This window comes from Stenella coeruleoalba (assembly GCF_951394435.1).
Source record: "Stenella coeruleoalba genome assembly, chromosome: 20".
Lineage (NCBI taxonomy): Eukaryota > Metazoa > Chordata > Mammalia > Artiodactyla > Delphinidae > Stenella > Stenella coeruleoalba.
The window spans coordinates 36,868,420-36,885,463 of NC_137166.1; the positions used below are offsets into that span (position 1 = coordinate 36,868,420).

At 43.2% G+C, this 17,044-nt stretch overlaps 1 protein-coding gene across 3 annotated transcripts in view; it reads left to right on the forward strand.

Annotated features, from left to right (window-relative positions):
- Positions 1 to 11,005: 11,005 nt before the first annotated feature.
- Positions 11,006 to 17,044, forward strand: part of SHCBP1 (SHC binding and spindle associated 1) — a gene marked incomplete at both ends in the record, with an annotated part of 36,888 nt that continues 30,849 nt past the window's right edge. For 2 of the 3 annotated variants that reach the window (XM_079908075.1, XM_079908077.1), the window contains 4 exons: positions 11,006 to 11,114; positions 14,593 to 14,760; positions 14,936 to 15,051; positions 16,461 to 16,669. In XM_079908075.1, coding sequence (XP_079764201.1) covers positions 11,006 to 11,114; positions 14,593 to 14,760; positions 14,936 to 15,051; positions 16,461 to 16,669 — 602 coding nt within the window. The remainder of the gene's footprint in view (positions 11,115 to 14,592; positions 14,761 to 14,935; positions 15,052 to 16,460; positions 16,670 to 17,044) is intronic. The other variant, XM_079908076.1, reaches the window with a different exon arrangement.

The following is a 17,044-nucleotide window of genomic DNA, read 5'->3' on the forward strand; positions in this document are numbered from 1 at the left end:
GGAGCACAGGCTCCAGGCGCACAGGCCTAGTGTTTGCAGCACTTGGGCTCAGTTGTGGCACACGGGCTTAGTTACTCCGCAGCATGTGGGAATCTTCCCGGACCAGGGATTGAACCTATGTGCCCTGCATTGGCAGGCGGATTCCCAACCACTATGCTACCAGGGAAGTCCCCATAGACAACATTTTAACAGTACTTGGAATAACTTATTTCATTTGTTTCTTAGATGGTTCTCACGTTTCCTTGTGGCAAACACTAAGAAGGGGGTGACAGTGTCCTAGAGAAGTGTTTGTGACTGTCTATCCTTTGTGGAGTATAGGGGCTTAGGCAATCCAGTACAGGAGGCATTTCTGTCATGTGTACTATATGACAGTGGATCTTGGCTTTCCCAGGGCACAGCAATTTAATGAATGCTTTTCGGAAACTCAAGTGTTAGAGCAAGTCGGTACAGAATAGTTAGCTGAAATCAGCTACCGGAGCCAGAAGGACATCTCATAGAGTAGTGGACATCAATCCCATGACAGGCAGTTCAGAGGATCATGAGCAAAATGTAGGGGGCCCATGTGGGATCTTCCTGGACCAGGGATCAAACCCATTTCCCCTGCATTGGCAGGCAGATTCTTAACCACTGTGCCACCAGGCAAGTCCTGGAATGTTATCTTTTAAGGAGTTGTCTTGTTGATTCTAGGAGAATGTTGCTCTTTATGGTTGAGCATGTATTTCTGCCAAGGAGGGAGGTTTAGTCAATGCATAATGCAGATACACAATGCGCAGTAGGAGAGAGTGAGGAGGCCAAAGGGCAGGAAAATATTATATGTAAATTTTTTCTTGTCTTGCTATAAGATATGAATTTTATTTCACAATACTCATGTCCTGATTTGCTTATTGATGAATGCTACAAACGTTTATTGTGCACTGATTATGTGCCAGATACTGAGCAATGCACTAGGAGTTAGTGATAAGAAAGCAAACATGTTTCTTGCCCTCATGGAGCTACTGTTTAAAAGGGAGAAAGGAATAACAGAGAAGTGTAAATTGTGATAAATCTTATATAGGAAAAATGCAGGAGACTATTCAGTATTACTTTGATATCAAAACCAGACAAAGGCATCACAAGAAAAGAAACCTACAGAAAATGTCTTATAAATATGGATGCAAAGATCCTCAACAAAATACTAGCAAATTGAATCCAGCAGTACATAACATGGATAACACCATGGCCAAGTGAGGTTTATCCCAGGGATGCAAGATTGGTTTAATATTTAAAAATCATTAATGTAATACACCACTTCAATAGAATAAAGGACAAAAGCCACATGATTATCTCAAGAGACATAAGAAAAGCATTTGATAAAGTTCAACACCCCTTCTTGATAAACACTCAGTAAAATAGGAATAGAAGGCAACTTCCTCAGCCTGATAAAGTCAGGAAAAATCCACAAGTAAGATTATACTTAATGGTAGAAGAATGGATGCTTTCTCCCTAAGATCAGGAACAAGACATAGATGTTAGCTCTTGCAATTTCTTCTCCTTTTTCATTTCTAATTCTATTGATTTGAGTCTTCTCCCTTTTTTTCTTGATGAGTCTGGCTAATGGTTTATCAATTTTGTTTATCTTCTCAAAGAACCAGCTTTTAGTTTTATTGATCTTTGCTATTGTTTCCTTCATTTCTTTTTCATTTATTTCTGATCTGATTTTTATGAGTTTTTTCCTTCTGCTAACTTTGGGGTGTTTTTGTTCTTCTTCCTCTAATTGCTTTAGGTGCAAGGTTAGGTTGTTTATTCGAGATGTTTCCTGTTTCTTAAGGTAGGATTGTATTGCTATAAACTTCCCTCTTAGAACTGCTTTTGCTGCATCCCATAGGTTTTGGGTCATCGTGTCTCCATTGTCATTTGTTTCTAGGTATTTTTAAATTTCCTCTTTGATTTCTTCAGTGATCACTTCGTTATTAAGTAGTGTATTGTTTAGCCTCCATGTTTTTGTATTTTTTACAGATCTTTTCCTGTAATTGATATCTAGTCTCATGGCGTTGTGTTCGGAAAAGATACTTGAAACAATTTCAATTTTCTTAAATTTACCAAGGCTTGATTTGTGACCCAAGATATGATCTATCCTGGAGAATGTTCCATGAGCACTAGAGAAAAATGTGTATTCTGTTGTTTTTGGATGGAATGTCCTATAAATATCAATTAATTTTGGATGATCTGTCCATTGGTGAAAGTGGGGTGTTAAAGTCCCCTACTATGAATGTGTCACTGTCGATTTCCCCTTTTATGACTGTTAGTATTTGCCTTATGTATTGAGGTGCTCCTATGTTGGGTGCATAAATATTTACAATTGTTATATCTTCTTCTTGGATCGATCCCTTGATCATTATGTAGTGTCCTTCTTTGTCTCTTCTAATAGTCTTTATTTTAAAGTCTACTTTGTCTGATATGAGAATTGCTACTCCAGCTTTCTTTTGGTTTCCATTTGCATGAAATATCTTTTTCCATCCCCTTACTTTCAGTATGTATGTGTCTCTAGGTTTGAAGTGGGTCTCTTGTAGACAGCAAATATATGGGTCTTGTTTTTGTATCCATTCAGCCAATCTGTGTCTTTTGGTGGGAGCATTTAGTCCATTTACATTTAAGGTAATTATCGATATGTATGTTCCTATTCCCATTTTCTTAATTGTTTTGGGTTCGTTATTGTACATCTTTTCCTTCTCTTGTGTTTCTTGCCTAGAGAAGTTCCTTTAGCAGTTGTTGTAGAGCTGGTTTGGTGGTGCTGAACTCTCTCAGCGTTTGCTTGTCTGTAAAGTTTTTAATTTCTCCATCAAATCTGAATGAGATCCTTGCTGGGTAGAGTAATCTTGGTTGTAGATTTTTCTCCTTCATCACTTTAAATATGTCCTGCCAGTCCCTACTGGCTTGCAGAGTTTCTGCTGAAAGATCAGCTGTTAACCTTATGGAGATTCCCTTGTGTGTTATTTTTCCCTTGCTGCTTTTAATATGTTTCCTTTGTATTTAATTTTTGACAGTTTGATTAATATGTGTCTTGGCGTATTTCTCCTCGGATTTATCCTGTATGGGACTCTCTGTGCTTCCTGGACTTGATTAACTATTTCCTTTCCCATATTAGGGAAGTTTTCAACTATAATCTCTTCAAATATTTTCTCAGTCCCTTTCTTTTTCTCTTCTTCTTCTGGAACCCCTATAATTCAAATGTTGGTGCGTTTAATGTTGTCCCAGAGGTCTCTGAGACTGTCCTCAGTTCTTTTCATTCTTTTTTCTTTATTCTGGTCTGCAGTAGTTATTTCCACTATTTTATCTTCCAGGTCACTTATCCATTCTTCTGCCTCAGTTATTCTGCTATTGATCCCATCTAGAGTATTTTTCATTTCATTTATTGTATTGTTTATCATTGTTTGTTTCATCTTTAGTTCTTCTAGGTCCTTGTTAAATGTTTCTTGCATTTTGTCTATTCTATTTCCAAGATTTTGGATCATCTTTACTATCATTATTCTGAATTCTTTTTCAGGTAGACTGCCTATTTCCTCTTCATTTGTTAGGTCTGGTGGGTTTTTATCTTGCTCCTTCATCTGCTGTGTGTTTTTCTGTCTTCTCTTTTTGCTTATCTTACTGTGTTTGGGGTCTCCTTTTTTCAGGCTGCAGGTTCGTAGTTCCCGTTGTTTCTGGCGTCTGTCCCCAGTGGCTAAGGTTGGTTCAGTAGGTTGTGTAGGCTTCCTGGTGGAGGGGACTAGTGCCTGTGTTCTAGTGGATGAGGCTGGATCTTGTCTTTCTGGTGGACAGGTCCACGTCTGGTGGTGTGTTTTGGGGTGTCTGTGGACTTATTATGATTTTAGGCAGCCTCTCTGCTAATGGGTGGGGTTGTGTTCCTGTCTTGCTAGTTGTTTGGTATAGGATGTTCAGCACTGTAGCTTGCTGGTCGTTGAGTGAAGCTGGGTGCTGGCATTGAGATGGCAGTCTCTGGGAGATTTTCACTGTTTGATATTATGTGGAGCTGGGAGGTCTCTTGTTGACCAGTGTCCTGAAGTTGGCCCACCTCAGAGGCACAGCACTGACTCCTGGCTGCAGTACCAAGAGCCTTTCATCCACACGGCTCAGAATAAAAGGGAGAAAAAGTAGAAAGAATTAGTAGAAGTAGAAAGAAAGAAAGAACGAAAGAAAGGAGGGAGAGAAGGAGGGAAGGGGGAGGGAGGGAGGAAGGAAGGAAGGAGGGAAGGAAGAAAAAAAGAAAGAAAAAATAAAGTAAAATAAAGTAAGATAAAATATAATAAAGTTATTAAAATTAAAAAATATTTATTAAGAGAAAAACAAAAACAGACGGATAGAACCCTAGGACAAATGGTGGAAGCAAAGCTATACAGACAAAATCTCACATAGAAGCATACACATACACACTCACAAAAAGAGGAAAAGGGGAAAAAATCATAAATCTTGCTCTCAAAGTCCACCTCCTCAATTTGTGATGATTCGTTGTCTAGAGGAGGGAAGGAAGGAAAGAAAGAATGAAGATAAAGTAAAATAAAATAAAGTTATTAAAATAAAAAGTAATTATTAAGAAAAAAAAGTAAAAAGCAAAAATGGAGGGATAGAACCCTTGGACAAATGGTGGAAACCAAGCTATACAGACAAAATCTCACACAGAAGCATACACATACACACTCACAAAAAAAGGAAAAGGGGAAAAAATCATAAATCTTGCTCTCAAAGTCCACCTCCTTAATTAGGGACGATTTGTTGTCTATTCATGTATTCCACAGATGCAGGGTACCTCAAATGGATTGTGGAGCTTTAATCCGCTGCTTCTGAGGCTGCTGTGAGAGATTTCCCTTTCTCTTCTTTGTTCTCACGGCTCCCAGAGGCTCAGCTTTGGATTTGGCCCTGCCTCTGCGTGTAGGTCGCCAGAGGGCGTCTGTTCTTCGCTCAGACAGGACGTGGTTAAAGGAGCAGCTGATTCGGGGGCTCTGGCTCACTCAGGCCGGGGGGAGGGAGGGGTACGGAGTGCGGAGCGAGCCTGCGGCGGCAGAGGCCGGCTTGACGTTGCACCAGCCTGAGGCACGCCATGCGTTCTCCCGGGGTAGTTGTCCCTGGATCCTGGAACCCTGGCAGTGGTGGGCTGCACAGGCTCTCTGGAAGGGGGGTATGGATAGTGACCTGTGCTCACACACAGGCTTCTTGGTGGCGGCAGCAACAGCCTTAGCGTCTCATGCCTGTCTCTGGGGTCCGCGCTGTTAGCCGCGGCTCGTGCCCGTCTCTGGAGCTCCTTTAAGCGGCGCTCTTAATCCCCTCTCCTCGTGCACCAGGAAACAAAGAGGGAAGAAAAAGTCTCTTGCCTCTTTGGCAGGTCCAGACTTTTCCCCAGACTCCCTCCCGGCCAGCCGTGGCGCACTAACCCGCTGGAGGCTGTGTTCATGCCGCCAACCCCAGTCCATTGCCGGCGCTCCGACCGAAGCTTGAGCCTCAGCTCCCAGACACGCCCGCCCCGGCGGGGGAGCAGACAAGCCTCTTGGGCTGGTGAGTGCCGGTCGGCACCCATCCTCTGTGCGGGAATCTCTCCACTTTGCCCCCCGCACCCCTGTTACTGTGCTCTTCTCCGCGGCCCTGAAGCTTCCCCCTCCGCCACCCGCAGTCACCGCCCGCGAAGGGGCTTCTAGTGTGTGGAAACCTTTCCTCCTTCACAGCTCCCTCCCACTGGTGCAAGTCCCATCCCTATCCTTTTGTCTCTGTTTATTCTTTTCTCTTTTGCCCTACCCAGGTACATGGGGGGTTTCTTGCCTTTTGGGAGGTATGAGGTCTTCTGCCAGCGTTCAGTAGGTGTTCTGTAGGAGTTGTTCCACGTGTAGATGTATTTCTGGTGTATCTGTGGGGAGGAAGGTGATCTCCGGGTCTTACTCTTCCGCCATCTTCCCGGAAGCCCCAGCTCTTGGGCAGCCCAATTTCTATTCAACATTGTACTGGAGGTTCTTCTAGCCAGAGCAGTTAGGCAAGAAAAAGAAATAAAAGACATTCAGAATGAAAAAGAAGAAATAAAACAATTTCTATTTGCAGATGACATGATCTTATCAAGGAAATGAATTTAAGGCATAATGAGATAGCACTATATACCTACTACAGTGGCCAAATTAAAAAGCAAGAAACAAAAAACACATGTTGGTGAGGATGTGGAACAACTGGAACCCTCATTTATTGCTGGTAGTAATGGAAAATGGTATAGCCACTTGTAATAGAGTTCTCTATTAACTGAAATATATATACATATATACACATACATATATATATGTATGTATATATGTGTGTGTGTGTATATATATATATATATATATATATATATATATATATATATATACACACACACACACAGGCCCTAAGATCTGATATATACACACACACACAGGTCCTAAGATCTGCATATATACACACATATATACATACATATATACATATGTATGTATATATGTGTGTGTGTATATATATATATATATATATATATATACACACACACAGTCCTAAGATATATATATATATATATATATATATATATATATATATATATATATACACACACACACACAGGTCCTAAGATCTGCAGGGTGAGTCAGCAAGCTGGAGACCTAGGAGAGCTCATGGTAGTTCCACAGTCCAATTCCAGAGGCCTGAGAACCAGGAGAGCTGATGGTATAGTTTCAGCCCAAAGGCCAGCAGGCTTGAGATCAAGGAAGAGCAAATGTTTCAGTTCTGTCTTATCCTGAAGGTTTTAGCCCAGTGCCCCTGCAAAGAGGGCCCTGCCTAGGATTCCCTCTAATTGGTGGCATTTATCCCAAGTCTGACTACACTCACTGGGTATTCTCTTGTTTAATATGCCTCTCTCCTGCTGGACCATTAGCTCCGTGAGGTAAGAGTTAGGTTTATTTGCTCTCTTCTAATCCCTGGAGCCTCGCACAAGGCCCAGAGGCTCTAGAGGAAACTGGCTGAAAGGACTTCTCAATGCTTTACCAAGTGCTAAAGACTTATTTTGAAAGTTTAAGCTTCCCTCTAGTGGAAAATACAAGCCAAAATTCGAGCCTAGCTTTTATTCTTTGTTTTTGTCAATAAGAGCCCCAGACTCTCAGACCAGAGAAGCAGAGACCTAGCATCTCTTCTCTCCCTGCCGTGGAGTAGACATCGTGGGCTACCTGCCCACCCTGGGCCCACGTGGAGTTCCCCATAACTGCTGATGGAGGGACAGGGCTCCCCCAGTGGGACCCCTCCCAGGATCTGGGGGCTCTCCCCACCCTTCTCTGATGTTCAGAATTTGCACTGTCTGTCTTTGTCCTTGTCTGTGCTCAGAAACCCATTCATATGGATGTGGGAACACATTCTAAAGCAGGGCAATGGGGGCCATGCTGGGCTTCTCTCCCCCACGGGTCAAAGTCCTGAGCTGCACACTTTAGAGAGTGCTTCTGTCCTGGGGAAACTGGTGGGCTGGTTTGGGGGCAGAGGGCCCCCAATACAGGCCACATTCCCTGACCCTGACTTTGGTAATGGTAATAATGTTGAATCTGTGGTTCTGGGTAGGGGGTCTCTGGGCAGCAGCAGCAGCAGAAATGGCCCAGATCTGGCCATTTGACTCTAAACCTGACCCTTTGGCTAATGGCATCATAAAATTACACTATATATAAAAGGAGCAGTATCAATTTAGTTTGTCCCTTTACTAAGTGAAGTTTAGTAGTAGTTACCAGCAGTACAAAGATGAATATTACATGGTACTTGTCTTCAAAGGACCACAGCCTCTGACGCAATGTCACAAGTAGACTAGGCCTCAGAAGTTGCAAACTGGTGGTCTACAGATATGTTTTATTTGGCTGGCACAGTGTTTAAGTTGTTAAAAATTGGTTGCCAATCTTTTTTTTCTTAATTAACTTTTTTTAAAAAATTAATTAATTTATTTATTTTCGGCTGCACTAGGTCTTCGTTGCTGCATGTGGGCTTCTCACTGACGTGGCTTCTCTTGTTACAGAGCACGAGCTCTAGGCATGCGGGCTTCAGTAGTTGTGGCTCGGGCTTTAGAGCACAGACTCACTAGTTGTGGCGCATGGGCTTAGTTGCTCTGCGGCATGTGGGATCCCCCTGGACCAGGGCTCGAACCTGTGTCCCCTACATTGGCAGGCAGATTCTTAACCACTGCACCACCAGAGAAGACCCGGTTGCCAATCTTTTAATAAGGGAAATTTCTTATAAAAATCTAGACTTCTGGCTTCAATTGGAAAACCAACGTGGCAACATGGGGTCCATACCCGTCACTTCTCACGGGACTGGCACCAGTGCCCACTTCTCTCCTTCTGTCATCCGCCTGGCCATTCCGGGCACTGCATTGAGACTCCTGTGCTAGGAATAGCAAGAGGGGAGCAATTAATTCTGGAAGCAGGTGAGAGAGTGGGTGAGTCCTCTCAGGTGCGGTGACTTCCCAGGTGCCATCTCGACAGCCTGCATGGGAGATGGTGGTGGCCACAGGGGCTGTGGCAGGGAGGGTGGGATGAGATGAGAGCCTTATAAGCTGGAGGATGGACTGCACTTGTCTTTGCAGCATTCAGGAACGTGAATCATGAATGAGAGCTCCAGGTCAAGTTTTCCAGCAGGAGATGAAACTGAAATAGCTGCAGGAGAGAACTCAGGTCTGAAGATCTCTGTATCAAACATGAATTATGCTACTTGAGGACTGGGGATCTTGTTGAAATGCAGATTCCAGTCCAGCAGATCTGGGGGTAGGGGAGGGACTCTGCATTTCTAACAAGCTCCTGGTCCCTAGACTGTACTTTGAACGGCTGGAGCTTAGAACAGAGGTTGTGATCCTAGTAGGCTGTGGGCCAAATTTGGCCTGGGAAATAAGGTTTTTCTGGGTTGCATAGTGTTTACATTAAAAAAAAAAAAGTTGCTAACAGCTTAAAATCAGGCATTTTCACATAAAAGTCTGAATCTGTCTTCACCACTCATCATTCTCTATTACATCACTGAATTTTATTTTATTATTTTTCATAATTGAATCTTGCTTGTTAATTGATTTTTTACTTGTTCATTGTGCATCTCCACTAGGCTGTGAATTCCATGCGGGCAGGACCTTGTCTGCTTGTTTGCCCCTGCTTCCCTTGAGCCTAGAACAATGTCTGGCACACAGTCTATACTCTCTATATTTATTATTTGTCAAGTGAACTAGCACATCTGCTTTCCTGTGTGCTCACAGTGAGTGCCACTGTCCACACTTGGCCTTCTTCACTCACTTCTGTTACCTCCTGATGAAGGTGGACTCAGGAAAATGCCCTTGGGAGTCCCCTAGTTTTAGGGGATCTGAGAAGGAGGAAGAAGAATGAAGGCAGGAAGGAGAACCAGAAGAGTGAAGGACCAGAAGAGAGAAGGCCCGGAGGCCAGGGGAGGAAGGACTACGGAAGGGGATGCTGGGCTGTCAGTGCTGCAGCGGGCGGAGGGCGATAGGAGCGAGGGAGGGCAGGCCTCTGGAGGAAGCTACTGGCTGTTGAGAAAGCAGGAGAGGAAAGGCACTACCCCAGAGCAATTTGGTGCTATCCAGAAAGTGTGGAGGCAGTATCTCAAGATTGCAGTTGGGCTTTGGGAAGTTTTTAGGGGAGGGCAGTAACTTTCGAGCCCCTGTGTAGACAGAGTATAAGGACCTAGTGGTGAGAAAGAGTGAAGATATAAAAAGGACTGGGAATAATGGGTGCCACCCCACCTAAGGCAGGTGGAAGGCTGTGATGGGCTGCAGATGGAGGGATTGGAAAGGAAGAATTAAAAAACCCTTTCCTTAGGGTAAGGGGGAGGGGGCAGGAAAAGCAAACTCCCAAGAAATGTGTGCTCCTAAAAGGTCTCCACTTAGGGGAAAACTCTAAAAACTTTCCATATAATCCATGCAAGCATAGGTTTGGAAATGTACCCAGTTTAATAAGTGATTTGTCCTTAATATCATTTCAGCTGTGAGGGATCTGAGAGACTTTAGCCCAAGGTTTTCCTTTAAGGCAGTAAGTGGAAATGTCTTCTCTGTGATAACTGTCATGACCAGGCTCTTGTCTTTCTGTGGGACTCATCTTCCTGGTGTTCTGGTAACCTCTGCTGTTGCCGGCCATCTCAGGTCTGACTAGTCATGGCCTGGCAGAGCCGTTAAAGTGTGGATTAAGGAATTTGGCTGGTTTTTAATACTGGCACTGCTGGGTTAAATTGGGCATTTCTTAATTTCTTGGTGGCTCCATGTCGTCACCTGTAAAATGGGAATAACAATAATATTTCCTGTCTCATAGGATGGTTTTTGAAGATTGAATAAGATACTGCAGATAAAATATGCAGGGGTGTCTTGCACACAGTACTCAACAAATGTTAGCTATTATTATTGGAGGTTATAGTTGTTGATTAATAAATGTAGGTAAAACATACTTATACATTCTAAATATTATTTGACATTCTTTGAAAATATCCTCTGTGTGTAGGTAGTGAATTAAAGAGGGGGAGAGAGAGAAAAAGCGAGAGAGCAACTGATTTTTGGTGGTGAAAAGTTTGGAGCCATCTAGGCCAATATACTATTAGAACTGAAGATGCTCTTCTGAGAGGTGAAGTGACTTGCCCAAGGTAATACCAGTAGTAATGGAAGAAACAAGTCTAAATACTATGTTTTTTGAATCTCAAGCCAGTGTCTTTTCCGCTCTACCTCACTTCCAGGTATGGCTTGTTAGTTTTTCGGAACTCATCCCAAATTATGTCCTAATTCAACTCTGTCCAAGTTCGTCCCAGTAAACAAAAAGAGCAAGAGCTTGGACGAGAAGAGCAGTCCTTCCGGCCAGTAGATGGCGCGCAGGCACTGCAACCGGGGTGGGTGGAGGCTGAAGGGGCGGGGCTCGTGCGGAAACGGGGGCCACGCAAACTTTCCTTTAATTGGTCAAAGAGCCTCGGCCCACTATCCAATCAGAAGCGGCTGCTTCTTCGCATTACTGGGCCGGGCGGCCGCCCGCGGAAATTTGAAATGGCTGACGGGCTGCTGGCTGGTGGTGGGTTGGGGTCGGAGGCGATGGCGCGGGACCATGAGCGCACCGGCTGGGCTGCGGAAGAGGAGCCGGCGCCCCTCGGGAAAGGTGAGCACCCGTCGTGACGGGCCGGCGGAGCCGCCGCCTGCGACAGACCGTGTCGGCAGCGCGGGGGGCGTCGGGACTCTCCGAGGGCGCTTGGGGCGCAGGCCTTCCGGACCTTGCTGGCCAGGGTGGCGGCGGTGGCTGGGCGACGCCCCGACGTCGAAGTCCGGAGGTACCTAGGGCAACTCACCCCGCCCAATCTGGCCTCAGCTTCCTCGAGCCTGGAGGGAACTGGGCCGGGCCGGGAATTCCCACTTTTGTTGTCTGGGTGGGCCCCCCGGGCTTTGTGCACGCGTTTGTGAGTCCAGAGTGGGCGCATTTTTTAAATTTGCATCTCAAAGGAGATCACGTACCACACTTCCCTTTACCGAAAGAGAAGAAACTTGAACGCTTGGCCTAGTTGGCTGCATCTAAGCCTGCACTGAGCATTGAGGGCAGGTGACATGCCCAAGGGTAGGGGAGCCAATTTGGGACAGAGTCTAAAAGTAGAACCCAGGTCTAATTCTCAGTCCTTTCTACCTCTTCATGGAGACTCCGTTTTTTCCCCCTGATATTTTAAGGTGGTTTTACTTTAACATTTTCAGTTGTATTGTGTAGTGGAAAGAGTCCTGGAGAAGTGAGAGAACATAGGTGTGACTTAACTCCTCTACCAACCACTCTTGTGAACTGGCAACAGTCACTTGGCTTCAGTTTGCCCATCTGGAAAACAGGTAGTGGTGCTACGGAGTGTGAAGATGAAGTGAAATAATGTGTGAAAAGAAATACTTTCAAATAGGATCTAAAAAATTGTGCTGAAGTAAGGTGTTCTTTTTAATTGTAAGACACACATAACAAAATTTACCATCTTAACCATTTTTAAGTGTACAGTTCAGTGGTATTAAACACATTCACATTGTTGTGTAGCCATCACCACCCTCTGTTACCATGGTTCTTTTCATCTTGTAAACTGAAACTGTATACCTATTGAATAATAAACCCCCAATCACCCCTCCCCCCAGCTCCTGGCAACCACCATTATACTTTGTCTTTATGATATGATTTTGACTAAGTACCTCATATCAGTGGAATTGCACAGTATTTGTCTTTCTGTGACTGGCTTATTTCACGCAGTATAATGTTCATCCAACACTTGTAATTTCCTTCCTTTTTTTTTTTGCCGTACGCGGGCCTCTCACTATTGTGGCCTCTCCTGTTGGCAGGCTCAGTGGCCATGGCTCACGGGCCCAGCCGCTCCGTGGCATGTGGGATTCTCCCGGACCGGGGTACGAACCCGTGTCCCCTGCATCGGCAGGCAGACTCTCAACAGCTGCGCCACCAGGGAAGCCCTCCTTACTTTTTAAAGCTAAATAATTTTAGCTATTGTGAATAATGCTGCTATGAACATGGGTGTACAAATATCTCTTGGAGACCCTGCTTTCAGTTCTTTTGGAAATTGCTGGGTCATATGGTAATTCTATTTAAAAACTTTTGAGGAATCACCATACTGTTTTCTGTGGTGGCTGAACCGTTTTACATGCCTACCAACAGTGCACAAGGGTTCCTGTTTCCCCATATCCTCGCCAACACTTGTTTTCTTTTTTTTCTTTTTTTTTTTTTTTTGCGGTACACGGGCCTCTCACTGTTGTGGCCTCTCCCGTTGCAGAGCAAAGGCTCCGGACGCGCACGCTCAGCGGCCATGGCTCACGGGGCCCAGCCGCTCCGCGGCATGCGGGATCTTCCCGGACTAGGGCACGAACCCGTGTCCCCTGCATCGGCAGGCGGACTCTCACCCACTGCGCCACCAGGGAAGCCCAACACTTGTTTTCTTGATAGTTTTTCTTATTGATTTTTGGATAATAGTCACCTAATTTGTGTGAGATGCTGGTATTATTTCTTTAACAAACATTTATATCTATGTTATGTGGTGGGTACTGTTGTAAGTGATTAACATATAGTTTATTCTCTTAATTTTATTGAAGTTGGCCTACTGTTTTCATCTTCCTTTAGGTACAGAGAGATTGTTACACAGCAGGTGAGGTATTGATGTCCTTCTGAGGCTCAGGTGCATTGATAATCTGTAAGCAGGAAGCCCTTCACTACACCTTGGTCATCTTGTTGCCATGTCCAAACTTGTACTGCTCGCTGTACGACAGGCCAATGAATTGAGAGACGAGTTGTTGGGGCAAGGAATAGAGACTTTATTTGGAAAGCCAGCTGACTGAGAAGATGGTGGAATAGAGTCCCAAAGAACCATCTTGCCAAAGTTAGAATTCAGGCTTCCTTTATACTAAAAGGGGAGAGGTTGTGGCTGGTTGTTGCAAACTTCTTGGTGTCAGAATCCTTTGTTCTTGCATCTATCCAGGTAGGTCAGGTCAGGATGTTCCTGTAAACCTACAACAAGACAAATGTTATTCTCTGTTTAGCAACTTTTTATCTCTATATGAGTGGAAAAGTGTTATACCTTTAAAGGTCAGAGCTTTGAGAGGGGACTATCCTGTGTATTTCAGGCTATAGGCAACATTCTTGTATCAAAAGCAATAGGATACAAAGGGTAAAGTACAAGAAACAGATCCAATATGGAGTCAGATTTGTTCTTCCCTATTACAGTCTGTGGGGTCACATAATTCTGGTGGCCTGCAAAGGGGCAGAGAAGTGGAAGGAGGGAGAAAAGAAGGAGAAATATAAGAGGTAAGGGAAGAGAAAGACTGCTGCTAGTAATTGTCTCAGATACCCTTCCTGAGACCACAGGAAAGAAGTTTGCCAGTCTAAATGCTACCCTCAGTATTTATTTAGTAGTCGTTTTGTCTATTAAAAACATCGTATTGCACAGAATTAGATATGTCACTGGCCCAATCACGCCTTGTGAAACATAATTACATACAGCCCAAACCTAATGCAATTAGCATTTTCTAATCCTTTCCTTAGACACAGGCATTGAAATTAGTCAGATGGAACCTAGAAACTTTTGTGAAGTAAACCTTATGCATTATTAACAATCTCTCATCCCTGTTTATTGAGGGGCATTGACAAGCTGATATTGTAGAAATTAGAGGGAGGTTTCAGTTTGTTTGAGATGGAGTATAGGAAATCAGCTCTGTATTTAATGCAGCTTTATGGAATTGTTTTGGAAAAAAATGACTGTAAGCTATGTGACCATTATAACTTGCTAGCTCTAGTAATAATCATAGCCGTGTCCTCTGAAGGAGACCTTGGGTGATTCCCACTTAATTAAAAACAACCCTCTTCCTCACAGAACAGCAGCAAAAACCTAACCCATGAAGGATTTTAAGTCCTTATTGTTTTGAAGTAGAACTTGGATTTTGAGATATTTTTAAATTTAGAAAACTTTTTTTCTGACAATGATAGAGGTAAGTAAAGCATTATACCCAAATCCTTGTTTTTATTTGTTTGGAATTTCTAAGCAAGTATATGAAAATAGAAGCAGTTTATAAGCACTGGAAGTGTCTGGGATAGTTGAGCCTGCCTATTTTTGTTCTCTTAGGTTTGTTTGAAGATGAAGATTCATGCAGTGATTGTTGCAATCATGATAAACCAGGTACTAGTTTACAAAGTTTTGTGCCAGAAGGAAAAACTCATTTCCCAGAAATGTTCCAGACAAGTCATCTTTTGTTCTATGAGCGATTCAGAGCTTATCAAGATTACATTTTAGGTGAGTAGGTCCTGTTTTTTGCTTCTTTTGTCTTTTAATTTATATGTATTCAGTAGATGGTCTCAGTTCCTCAGACTGCTGTTTGTTGGTTCTGAGAAAGTAGATTTGAGTGGATTTATTAACTTCTCTCTCCTTTATGCAGCCCCAATTCTTATTGTGTTTAATTTTTTTGTAGCTGACTGTAAGGCCTCTGAGGTAAAAGAATTCACAGCTGAGTTCTTAGAGAAGGTCCTTGAACCATCTGGATGGCGGGCAGTCTGGCACACTAATGTGTTCAAGGTGCTGGTTGAGGTAAATTTAATTCTGTTGTTAAGACATTTAGCTAAAAACACTTTCCCTCAGACTGTTGTAGCCACAGTGCTTATTTTTAATTAAGGTTTATGAGCTGATTGAAAATAGCATGTTTTTTACATCTAACTGCAACGGTGTATGAAGTGTTCCACAAATTTTAAAGGCAACTGAGGAGGAGCTACCAGGGAATTGAGGTGGTTTAAGCTTCAGTGTCCTTTAAAAAGGGGAAATGGATTAGAAACCTATGAAGTGAGGGAGGTATTTGAGACCGTTTAAAAAACAAAGAGGCCTAATTATAAAGTCAGTGGGGTTTGAATTGATTTTTTACCTTCTTAGTTGTAGCCCATTAAAGTAGCTCAAACCAAGCGGGCATTTTAAAACTAGCCTATTTTTTGCCTGACAAAGTTGTAGGTATGTGGTTAACCTCTTGATGTTCCATTGCAGAAAGTAAAAACAATCTTATTTTTCAACTGACTGGGCCTTTTACATTAAATTTGCACTCTAATTACAGCTGTGAATTTTTCTCAGTGTGTGTTAACAGGACCCCCCGCTCCGTTAAACTAAAATGGTAAACCAGGGAGTGTGAATGAATACAAGTTGTGGCTGCAGACCCTTTAGAAAATGACATCACATGCTGCAGTGACTATATATGAGGCAATGGTTTGCAAGCAGCTGTTCCTTGTGGATTTTTAAATTTTGGGTTATGCTAATGTCTTTGGTTGCAGTTCAGGCCTATTAATTTGATTATGATAGTAGCTCCCTTCCCCCAACACATCTCAATTCTCTAAAAGCAGTCCAAGTCATTGTTTTAAAAGAGAAATGCGCCAGCCATTCCTCTGCTTAAAAACCTCTAATGCATTGCATTTACCAAAGGCCTGTGCTGGCTTTATGGCTTCTCATTGTGCTAGATAACATGTAAAAGCCAAGCTCCTTCCAATGCCCTTCCTGTCCTGATCTTGCCTCTCTCTCACCTCACCTCCTGCTGCCCATACCTCATTTCCTTCCTGTGGTTCCAGCAAGAAACACTGTTTCTCTGCCAGCTGCCAAGCTTGTCTCTGCCCCAGGGCCTTTTGCATCTTTCCTGCTCTTCACACGGCTGCTTCCTTTTCATCCCTTTTATCGCAGTTCAGAAGTGACTTCCCCTACCCTCCCAGTAAAACCAGACCACCACCCCTGCTACTTATTCTCTGTCACATACTTGTTGCCATCTTGTTTGTTTATTTGTCCTCTCAATTACGATGTCAGCTCCATGTGGGTACAAGCCAAGCCTGTCTTGTTTATCCTTTATGTTATGGAAGAAGGCTCCCCGCTCCCATTTCATGCTTTAAAAAAATCAGGCTGTAAGTAGTGTTTTAGATGTATCTTAATTTTGATTTGCATATGTTAAGTCACATTATTTTAAATTTCAGATCACAGATGTGGACTTTGCAGCCTTGAAGGCAGTGGTGAGGCTTGCTGACCCATACCTCTGTGAATCTCAAGTCAGCACTTTTACTTTGGAGTGTATGAAAGAGCTCCTTGATTTGAAGGAACACCGGTTGCCCCTGCAGGAGCTGTGGGTGGTATTTGATGATTCTGGAGTGTTTGACCAGACAGCACTTGCAATTGAGCATATCAGGTAGGAAAAAAGGTTGATAAAAGTAACCTTGTGGCCAAAAACTTTGGATGAAATGCAGTAATTCTGGTCTGTATTATACCTAGATTTAAAACTCAAACTGTAAACTTGGTCACTGCAATATTTAAAAATATTCAAAGACAGTGGAAACTTTTTAAAATTAAAAAAATGTTTTCAATGTTTAAAATTTTCAATTTGAGGTAATTTCAGACTTACAGAAAATTTGAGAAAAGTAGTACTAGGGATTCCTGTATAGCCTTCTCTCAGTGTCCCCAAATGTTAACAAAAGGGGATTTTAAAATTGGTTTGTATATATTTAGAAACTGTCTTAAAAGTTCTGGATGCTAAGGCTATAGTTGATATACTTGAACATAAGAA